At 30.7% G+C, this 12,063-nt stretch overlaps 1 protein-coding gene across 2 annotated transcripts in view; it reads right to left on the bottom strand.

Moving 5' to 3' along the window:
* LOC111621150 (zinc finger protein 37-like) overlaps positions 1-12,063 on the bottom strand; it is a 96,981-nt gene that overhangs the window by 35,948 nt on the left and 48,970 nt on the right. For both annotated transcript variants that reach the window (XM_023363214.1, XM_023363212.1), the window contains exon 5: positions 2,755-3,729. In XM_023363214.1, the coding sequence (XP_023218982.1) occupies positions 2,755-3,729 (975 nt within the window). The remainder of the gene's footprint in view (positions 1-2,754; positions 3,730-12,063) is intronic.

The raw sequence follows: 12,063 nt of genomic DNA, 5'->3' as shown, positions 1-12,063 counted from the left end.
AATAGATGTTCTAGACTCATGGTTACCAATTAATTTTGATAAAAGGTTCATTTTAAAAACTTGCCATACCTCTACAGTCCAATAAACTATATGAGCAACAAAAAGTTTAGTTTAGAACTGCACTAATTCAAAAAAGTTTTTGTATATTAAAAATTGAATTCCTGATAAATAAGATGTCAAATTGCTAAAACAAACCTTCTTATTCTAATTTTTTAAGAAATTTTATAAATACACTGTCTAAAAATTGATATATCTTAAAGCTTGCATGCAATAGTAATCAAATTCTGTATATGAAATGATAGTAAAGAATAAAAACTTTATAATAATATTACAGTATAAGGAAACATCATTAGAGAACAGTTTTTGTTACAAATCAGAAATTGACAAACTCAATCTAGCAATTAAAATAAATTGACCAATGTCAGAGATTGCTTTACAACTTACTAACATGCAATATTTGTGACAAAACTGTTTTTCAATGTTGTATTCTTATATTATGATAATGTAATGAATCTTTGTGTAAAGGTTCCTCCTCACCAGGTACTGGTACAATATATAAAATAAATTCAATGAAAACAAACGTTTTCATTGAATCTATTTTATATATTGTTGAAAACGTTTGCTTTTTCGAATAAATATTTTACTGGTTACTCAAACGTTTATAGTGAACCTATTTTAATGTAATGAATTTATTTCTTTATCAAATTCCTTGTGAAGAATTTGATTATTGCATGTAGGCTCTAATGTGTGTTGATTTTTTGCAACAGTACAAAAAAATAAATAAATAGATTACAAAATAAAGCATAATACAATTTTATGAAAGTTCAATTTTGGTGTGAGTAATGACAATTTTTACTTTGAACTGTAAGGAACCAAGTCTGAGCTTTATTTTTATTTTACTTTTATTTTGCTTTCATTATATTTTGTTTGGGGCTTATGTTTAGTTAAGACGAAGGTTTCCTCACCATTCACCTTAGTAACTTAAAAATAGAAGAAAAAACCAACTCACCGACGAAAGAAAAGCGCCGTAGAAAACTCGCGCACACTTGCGCTTCCCAAGCGGAAAAAAGTAAGTCCGCACCGAGAAAAAAAGGGGGGAGACCCCACAACCCAGTTAGAAATCGCTAAACCTTAAAAGAATAAAGCATCCCGATAATTGTTAAAAAGAATAATGTAAAAGGTTAGCGAAGTATTGTCGGAAAATAATCTGCCAGATAAACGAGAAAAATGTAATGTTACAGATAAGTATGTAAATGAGGAGAGTGATCTCATTCAGAATTGTGACGTCACCTCACACTATAAAGCCTCTAACTCAAGTGAAAACGAACGAGGTGAATTCCTGATAGCAACGAGCTTTGGTGAGCTTCGTAGCAGTGAACGAGAGAGGTGTCCGATAGGATCAAATAGTTCCAAGGCGATTTTGAATTTATTCGATTTGTGGATCGACGATTATAGAAAGTCTTGAGAATTTGAGGAAATAGGTTCCTAGTATATTGAGGTGACGATTAGGATCTTTAATTTATAAGAATTATTGTTTATAAGTTAATTCTTTGATTTTGTCGAATTCCAAAGGGGAATAGAATTAAGTTAGAAATAGATTGATTTGAGTTTGTCGGATTGATTCTTGTTGAATTTCATTGAATAAATTATTGTTTGATTTTTACTAAATACTGTATATAGTTTATTACTAGAAGTTTAATTAAATATTTGATTTTGTTATTGACAAACTTTGTCATTATTTAATTCGGTGCACGCTTAAAGTCCAGGCCTGGCACACTAACGCGAATCCGCGTAAAGTACCCGTTAGGGAACGGCTATTTCCGGCACACAGTAGTGTCGATATTCGTTGGAAAGTCGGAAAAATAAATATAGTACTTTACAGAACTACCTGGTGAAACTTTGAAATATAGTTGGTACAATTGATTCTCACAGTAGATCACAGTGGACAGAAGGTCATATTTAAATACTGTTTTGTGTTTGAAAAAGAAAGTGGCACACTCAAATACAGAACTAATTTATATTGCAACCTAATACACCAAAAATGGTTCATAATCCTGTAACCAATGTAAAAGGGTTTTTATCACATCACCAAGACAAAATACAATATGTACAACTGGCACAAAAGTTTCTCTGTAGGGGCAGATTAAAATAGAAACAAATTTGTTTATTGTTATTTCATTACTTTCTGTGCACTTCGTGGTAAATAAAAAACTGAACTGTAATAACCATTTTATATTCATTAACACACTGTGCTAATTTTTTACTGATTTAAAAAATTACTTTGAGGGGGGAAAAATAAGTGTTTTTGCAGACCAGATGTGGACCACAATCCACCATTTGGTAAACCTTGCTCTAGATATTTCATAAAATACTCAAAATGTTTCCCATAACTCAAGTTTATATTTTATGATGAATGTATATGTACAAAAATTGACACTTAAAAGGTACCTTAGATGAACACATACTAATTAATTATTATAACAACATAATTTCATAATATATTTTTGTTTTTGTGTGCATGCTTATTTTCAAAACTAGGTGTTAAACTTATAAATAAATGTTATTTAGTAATATTATCTCAAATTCTGTAAAAATTTAATTTAAAAAGATTAACTTTTGTAAAGCTGTAAGTTAATATGAAGCAATAAAATTTTACAAGAAATGCATGAGGAATAAAAAAATACGCAAATAGCAATAACTGAACAAAGACTGCTACTATCTAGAAATTAAAAAGTAATACATTTTATAACTTACCATTAACATTTTCAGAACTAACTTCTAATACTTGTGAAATATTGGGAAGCAAAGGTGTAAATATAAATGGAAAACAAGGAGTTGAAATTATTAAATGAATAGGTGATTCACTTTTTAAATTTGCAGATATTGTATCATTAGCATTATCTTCATCTTCTGACGAAGAGAGTTCATAATGAAGTGTTTCAATGCCTCTCCGTTTTCCTAAAACAGTAGTATAGCAATGATCGTGTTGAGGCTGTTCTAAAGTATCTACTTGATATGTTTTTGAATTTTTTTCATCTTTAAATTTTTGAATATACTCTTCTTTTTGTTTAATTAAATCACTATCATCAGAAATACTGATATTAACTTCATTTGTTTGTAATGATGCTTCTGTATTAATTTTGATATGGGTTCTTGTTGATTTTTGTCTTTCAAATTGCTCACAGTTTTCAATTTGTGTTCCACTATCACAAGACACATCATTCTGAGAATGCTGATTATTCTGTCCTTTACCTCTTTTCTTACTAGTCTCTTCAACTGTTTTATTTGAAGGCGGCATAATTTCTTGCAAATTTAATTTTTTATTTGATTGTAAACAAACTGAATATTTTTTATCTTTAAGAATCCCATTTAATTCATCATTTGAAATTTTTGATTTTAACTTTGTATATGATTTATCATGTTTAGTTAATTTTTTTTTCATAGGATTTAGCATTTCACTGACATCTTCATCTGATAATTTATCATTATCATCATTGTCATCATTACCACCATCTGTTTGTCCAGATTGTATTTTATTTTTTCTTTTCCTTCTTGAATCACAGTGGTCCCTCCTAAATGATAAATTATAATTACATCTAGATTTTCCTGTGTCTTGTAAGGATTTATTCTGTCCAGAAATTGTTTTAATGGAATCTTTTACATTATTCATTCGACTACGTTTCATTGTTCTTTCTTGTTTTAGTTGTCTTCTTTTCTTAGCATTTCCTTCTACAAAATAAAAAGAATTTAAATTCTTTATAATTCAATCTACATGACAATTTTTAGAATGTGTATTTATAACATTATGTATGTTATAAATACACACTCTCTCAAATAAATAAAAATAATTCACATTTAAAAATTATCATTATATAGCTACAATTCATTGCAATTGAGCAAATTTTTATGTTCTGAAAAATTCTAACAAAATATAAAATTTATGCAGATTAAAAAACACTAATGTTTAATCAAAACTAATTATTGCCTTCCAGTCTGGACAATGAATATGCCATTTCACTGAAACCTCTGTTGGGTGCTATATTAGCAGACCCAGCAGAGGTTTCAGTGAAATGGGAAAGAGCAGAAATAATACATAAGGTTCAGGACAGGAGACATATTAAATATGCAGAAGCCTGGCATATTCACAAGAGCAGTCTAGCAGGACAGGCTATAAACTTCAGAGAATCATATAAAGTCTCCACAGCATGGAAAGCGTGTGCATTATGAACATACCAGCAAAAGAAAAAAACACAGACAGATAAAATATAGGCATTAGTTGGTGCCCATTATATCATCACTTGTTTATTTATCTATTTCTTTATTATTATTAATTTTTATTTTTACTTTTATTTTTGTGTGTATAATTAGTGTATGCATATAAAAAGTAAAAATAGATGAATAAATGTCCCTTAATAAAATTAATTTTCATAAATATTGTCTATTTATCCAGTTGATAGAGAATATATTGATCTAAAAATAAACATATCAAATTTCAGAATCTTGCTGTAAATTATCTCAACTTACATCTATTAATATCTGCTTTGTGTGAAATTTGAGAGGAAGGAGTTATTTTTAAGATATGGGAAAATTGTCAGTGAAGCCCACAACTGACTACTAACTACATCTAAGGTGAATAAGACACTAATTGTTTTATTGCACTGCAAGAAAAAATTTTCTTCCTGATTTTAAGTCAGTCAAATTACAGTGTTATTAGTTTATTGTACTGGAAAGAATGTTTTCTTTAACATTTATTTAACAACTAATTTTGTTAGTCTGATTAATTTTATTTTTTAGTTGTAGTTTAACTGGCATGTTGGTCTGCCACAATTACATGTGATATGCTGTTCAATCCACAAAAATACAGTTCTACTGGTAACAATTATTACTAAATAACTGTGTGGGATGCAATAGAAATATGAAAGCTGTTATTTTTTACCACAAGCAAATCTAATGCATATCTAAAATGTTTGTTTTTTTTTTTTTTTCGTTTTCAAAATTCCTTAGAGAAAGTATAATGATAATATATTTTATCTTTTGAATTATTGTTAATTTATTTCCAAGATACTAGGAATGTAAAATTTTTATATACTGTATAAAATTTTTAACAAAAATAATATTGACATCTGGTAATCCAGAGTAAAATCAGTTTCAATTTAGCATTATAAGGATGAAATTATGTTAAAATATCTGCTAAAAAGCAAGAATTTGATATTTGTTCATTTGAAGCTTCATGGATCAAGGATCATGTATTCATACAGGAAGAAGAAAAAATCAAGCTGTTTGTGCACTGCATTGCAAAATGTTATTTGCCAAACATCGAATGTTCAAAAGCATTTTCAAAAAGAGCACGAATCATCATTTAAAGACTGATAAGAAAACTGAAGTCATAAGAAGAACTATTTTCAAATACAAGAAGCAAAAAATAAATGTATTCAGTCATGAGATGGGAAAGTCAAAAGAAAACTATAAATGAAGTTATAGAACTTATTTATGTATAGAGAAAAAAATAAAACCTTTCACTGATAGAGTATACATAAAAGATTTTATGAAATGCTGAAATTTTGTTCATTGATTTTTAAATAAAAAAATATTGTCTCAGATAAAAGAAGTAACTTGTATTCACAACAACAATCAAAAAACATACAATCAAATTACATGTATCAGAAAATATAAAAGACAAACACATTTCTTCTAAAGTATTGTTTTGTTTAAGTGTTACTCTTGATGAAAGTACTGATATAAATGACAAGTTTTACCTGGCAACAGTTTTACAATAAGGTGTGTTGCAAAAATACAAGGCCACCCCATTTTTTGAAATAAATTTTTATTAAACAAACAAAAAAAAAAAAAAAACTAGTGACAGAAATAAATGTAATGTGAAAGAAATACTTATTCTATTTACAATCAAAAATAAAAATGAAAATAGAAATTTTTTGTTCAAAAATCAAAAATTGTCTAAAAGCCACGGTTACTGGCGTAGTTAACAATATTTGTAATGCAATTAATAAATTTGGGTATGCTTCCGAAAGATTGTTTTTTATAATGTATTTCATCACATCTAGAGCCGAATAATTGGCTTGTGTTATTGATCGGAACATCTTAATCTCTTCAAACATTTCAGTTCCATTGATATCTTCTTCCAAATGTAAGTGAAGATCTTGACAACATTTTAATAAATATTTGTCATCTAAATTGCAATCTCATTCATATATGGAAAACCAAAAATATTTTGGTGGTTTGCATATAATTCAAATCTACTTTTAAACGATACTAACGCAGTATCTATTATTTTAAAAAAGTAATGTATACAGAAGTATTCTTCGTCACTGATTGTCAACAATTCATCTTGTCCTTCATAATCAAATAATTTCTATTTTTTTGCCCATGTATGATGACTTGAAATCTGGGCTATGTCTATTTCCTTCGCAACTTCATTTTCTGTGATCACGGCTTTGCTGAATCCTGCATTTCTGTATTCCACAAAGAATATGTTCAGACCTTTTAGATGCTTCATGGCCAAATCTATTTGCATCTTTTGATTTTGCAATACTTTGCTGACGATATTAATTTTTGATAATATTTCATACCAAATGATGAAACTGGTATAAATTCAAATTCATTTATCTTTCACACTCTAGACAAAATCTCAATTTTTAATTTCTTGTCAGATGCGTTGTTGGCAATTTTGTTCAAGGCATTTTCCACACATACCCGAATATTCAATCTACTATAGAGGAGATCCTGCAAAATGTTTGATAAGTTTTTGTACACCGCAGGGCTGGATTCTGATAAATGTGCTGAACCTGCTTCACACCGGCCCTGTCCTCAGGTATATACAATATCGAATAAACGGCTAACAAAAATAGAATGTTTTTTAAAAGTTCAAACTGATTATATGATTCAAATATGTTAAAATTTATGTGTTTGGGATAAAATTTCAATATATGTATATTATTTAAACAATAAACAAATAAATAATCAATTAATAATTTTTCTTGTTATTTGCTGGTGTTAGTTTTATGAGTGATATATATGTATTGTACTTCTTCAGTTAAGTAAAATTCTCTGTTTAATTTTTAAAAAACAAAATGTTATTTAAATTTATATTGAAAATCTTGTATTTAACAACCATTTCTTTTACTGTAAAACAGATGAATACTGCAAAATCATAAAGTGGATAAGAGTTAGCTTACATTTATTACAGCAGGGCCTGCTTAGGCAACATTTACTCACTTCAATTCATTTATAGAGTCAAGAAATATAAAATTGCTTTTAAGTTGAAAAAGTTGACAACTCTAGTGCAAGTATCTTTCTTTGGCAGGCCAGATCTCAAAAACAGTTAAATTTGACAAATGTTTATGGAGCATTTAAGTTTATTTTTGATCCTAGAATCTTCCTTTAAAATATTGGTACAAAGTTTCATTACATCCTGTATATCACCTTTTATTGTTCCAGAACACTATCAAGTATTGTCTTTTCAACATCATGAATTTTTTGTTGATACAGTGGAACCTGGTTAACTTGAACCTGGTTAACTTGAACCAGGATAACTTGAAGTCACATTTACTCAAACTCATTTTCTTTACCCAGTTTTCTAGCATAGGGATTTACATGTTAAATTAAACTAATTAACTCAAATTCATCAAATTATTTAACTCAAATAGAGGTTTTGATACAGTATTTTCATAAAATCTCCAAAATTTTATTTTAAATAAAATAATGAACATTCATCTATTAAATAAACTAGTCAGAAATTTTCTATAAAGCGTGGGAACCACATATGAGAAGAAAAAATCATCATGTCATTTGACGGTGGGCAGGGAATGGTGACTTCCAGACAGCATGTGTGGCCTAGATGCTGTAATTGTCATTCAAACCTGCTTTTTTTTTAAAAAACTTTTTTTTGTTTTATTTGATTGCTAATGGATTTCTCCAATTAGCTGACATAATAAATAAATAGATTTTTGATAAATTAATTTAAAAAAAATTTCTTTTAATTAATTCTTCAGCTTGATTCTAAGTAAAAATTTTAATCTTGCAGCAAAATTTTACAAATATAACAATCATAATGGTATGTTAGTGATCAAAAATTAAAAAATCTGATCAATTCTAGATGTGAAATATCACAGTTTAAAAAATCCTTACTAAACACTTAGGGGTGAATGGATCAACCATTTGGGAAAGCATTTCTCAGTAGCTTATTTAACCATTTCGTTAAGTATATTAGAGTTTCTGGACAACATCAAGAGGTTTATATTGATACAACGATTCTACATAAGACCCATGAAAATATCATATGGATAGCTTTATTTTATGGATCACTAATAAACCAATGCACAAAATCTTCTTATTTAGCTGAACCTCATAACTCTAAACTTTTTAACTCAAAAGGTCCGAATTTTTTTTTCTCTGACTGATTTGGGTTAATTAGGGTTCCACTGTAGTGATTCTTCTTGCCTTGAACTCTACACACTAGATAAGATAAGATTATACAGTGGGTGATCAATTAATGAACAAATCGGATAACAAAAACTTTTGCAAAAGATTTTTATGATCGGACAATGAACACTTCACTGAACAAACATAAAAAGAAGACGGAAAATAATGAATACCGATTGATTTTCCCTTGTCTTCAAGTAACAATTCGAAACTTTTCAGAGCGTGGGAGACATCAACATCGATGCTCAACCCAATACTGATTGGATAGTGTTTTCCCAAACTTTGAAACTTTCCATTGTATAGTAATTCCAACTTTTTGTTTACTTTTCTGACAAATAATTTATTTATAGTCTTCGTGAGACTGTTGGGCATGCCATAAGTTTTGCATCGGTTTTATTTTCTAAAAATGAGAGTTTAACTGTCTATCAGGTATTTGTTAACATTTTAATATACCAAAATTTCAAATTACATTCGGACCTCACATTTACATAATTCTTTCATGCACTAGTTGATTTCTGTTCTCTGAATTTTTGTGAGTGCTTTTCTGAACTTTTTATTTCAAACAGAAATTGATAATATTATGGAGCATAAAAAGAGCGGCGTGTCAAGAACTGCTTACTATAGAAACCAAGCAAGAGATAATAGTCAAAGTAGAGAGTGGGCAGAAGATGTCTGATGTTGCTAGCCAGTATGGCTTGAACAGGTCTACAGTAGGCACAATCTTAGCTAAGAAAGATATAATCAAGAAAACTCAAAGAGCTAAAGGAGTAATGAAAATCACATCTGAGAAACAAAGATGTTCCATCCATGAAAAAATGGAGAGATTGCTTTTAATTTGGATAAAAGAAAGGAAAATTAAAAAAGATGTAACTAGTATGACTATCATTCAAGAAAAAGCTAGAGAAATTTTTGAAGAACTGAAGAAACAAACTCCACATTTGTCACATGAGGAGATAGAATTCAAAGCTACTACCGGATGGTTTTCAAAGTTTAGGAGAACTGGCATTAAACACTTGGTAATTCACAGTGAGTCTGCTAGTGCAGATAAAGAAGAAGCTGAGAAGTTCGGTCTCAAATTTGAAGAATTCATTAAAAAAAGAAGGATACTGTCCACAACAAATTTTCAATTGTGATGAAACTGGTTTATTTTGGAAGCGCATGCCAAACCGTACCTATGAGGGGTGTTCAAAAAGTATCGAACCTTTGGTCGTCAAAAATACATTTATTGATTTTGAGGTACAAAACTGTAATCCCCTTCAAAGTAGGTACCTCCTTGTATCCTCCTTGGTAGTGTATACACGCTCCTTCCATTGCTGGAAACACTGCTGAAATGCATATTTTGGAATGGCCATCAGCCGGTCCACCACATTCCACATGATGTCGTCTTTTGACTCAAATCGGGTTCCTTTTAGCGGTATTTTCAGCTTGGGAAATAGCCAAAAGTCATATGAAGCCATGTCAAGATAGTACAAAGCGTGACAAACCACAGGAATGTTGTTTGGCGATGAAAGTCTGAATCAGATGCACAGAATGGGCAGGTGCATTATCACGATGGAGCTGCCAAGTTTTGGTTGACCACAGATCCGGTCGTTTGCATCACACAGCATCACAAAGACAACAAAGGGCCTCCTGGTAGTACTCCTTTGCAACGGTTTGGCCTTGTGGTGTGTACTCACGATACACCACCCCACGGGAGTCGAAAAAAAACTGTCAACATGACCTTGACATTGCTGCAAACCTGCCGCGCTTTTTTTGGCCTCGAGGATCATTCCCGAAAGCCTGCTGAATCTTGCGAATGGTTTCCGCTTGGGTATCGCCAAGCTTTTGGCAAAATTTGATGCAATATCGCCACTCACATTCAGTCATTTTCCAACTTAGTGGAATCTGACGAGTGCTCACTGCACGTCCTCACTCATAGGCCAACTGCCAGCGACTGACACTTCCTACAGGCGGGAAAAAATTCAGGATTGTGCATGACTGTCCCCTCCACAACTCCACCGAAGGAGGCCTCCCGTGCGTCATTGATTTACGTGGGAAAAATAAAGGTCCAATACTTTTTGAACATCCCTTGTACATTACGAAAAAAGAGAAAAATATTCCTGGGCATAAACTCATGAAAGACTGATTGACGTTACTTTTGGGAGCTAATGCTAGTCGTGATATGAAGCTTATCCTGCTTCTTGTCTATCACTCCGAGAATCCTAGAGCATTCAAAAAAAAATTCCATAATTAAATAAAAACTGCCAGTGATGTGGAGATTGAATAAAAGGGCATGGGTCATGCAGGTTCTTTTCAAAGAATGGCTGTTTGAAGTTTGTGCTTTAAGCATCAAGGATTACCTTCAGACCAATGAGTTGCCATTAAAAGCACTGTTGCTATTGGACAATGCATCAGGAAAGCCAGAAAACCTTGAAGATAAGTTGCTGGAAGACTTTCCCAGGCTGACAGTTCAGTTTCTACCTCCAAATACCACTTCGTTGATTCAACCAATGCATCAAGAGGTTATTGCAGGTTTCAAGAAATTGTACATTTGAGCACTGTTTCATCAATGTTTTGAAGCATGCCAGTTCTTCTCAATAATGACATTAAAAACATTTTGGAAAGAAAAATTTGATATTCTTGAAGCTATACAGCTCATTCAAAAGCATGGTCAGAAGTCATTCAAAGACAGTTGAATTCTGCTTCACGAAAGCTGTGTCCCTCCTGCATTCAGGGAGAGAGAGATGATGTCCCTGAAATTATGGATGAAACTGTGACAACTGCTAGAGATCTGGAATTGGATAAAGATGACATCAAAGAGCTCATAATGGAATTTGAAACTGATCTGACGACAGAAGAACTCCAAGAAACTCAGCGAGATGTGTTTTCTTCTGAAAAAGAATCAATGCCAACATCTACTATTAAAGATCTTTTGAAGAAGTGGGAGGATGTCAGAACAATGGTCTTAGAATGGCATCCAAACCAAGTTGAGGTTAATAGGCTTAGGGATCTCTATGACGACAATGCTATTAATTACTTCCAAAAAATCCTGAAGAGAGAAAAGCAATTGACATTGAACAGATTCTTTAACCCCTACAAAAGGAAAAAACACAACTAATAAAAATGCAAGACTGTGTATTGCCAGCCAAACCTGATTTTAGGCCAAATGGGTTTATCCTATGCATGTCAGGATATAATAGTTTAGCCAAGGACAGTCTAGTTTGGCCTAAGTACTTTAAGCTTAACTAGTTTAACCTAGGCCAAACTGATTTAGAATTATTATTCAAGTATATTAATGGTTAAAATAAAAATAAAAGGCAATCAATTAGATGAACAATATCTATTCAAACATAGTCTACTTAATTATAAAAAACAGTATTGATTAGAAGTGACACAACACTTGCACAAAACTATAAAATAAAAATAAGCTAATCATTACTTATCAGTTTGTATATTTTTTATTAAGCCATGCACTTTTAAAGATAAAATATTTTCAAAAATTCAAATGAAATAATAAAAATTTTCAGAGTCAAACTAAAATTAAAAATGAACTTATTTGTGCTTCTTAGTGTAACATATAAAATATTTAATCTTTTATTTATTTTTACAGGGTATACTGTGGCGGCATTTTGAATTACACAAAAT

Source organism: Centruroides sculpturatus, unplaced genomic scaffold (genome assembly GCF_000671375.1).
Source record: "Centruroides sculpturatus isolate CEXI.00-Female unplaced genomic scaffold, Cexi_2.0 scaffold171, whole genome shotgun sequence".
In the NCBI taxonomy this organism is placed as follows: Eukaryota; Metazoa; Arthropoda; class Arachnida; order Scorpiones; family Buthidae; genus Centruroides; species Centruroides sculpturatus.
Note: the sequence above shows the minus strand (reverse complement) of the source record. Positions and strands in the feature narration are given on the sequence as shown.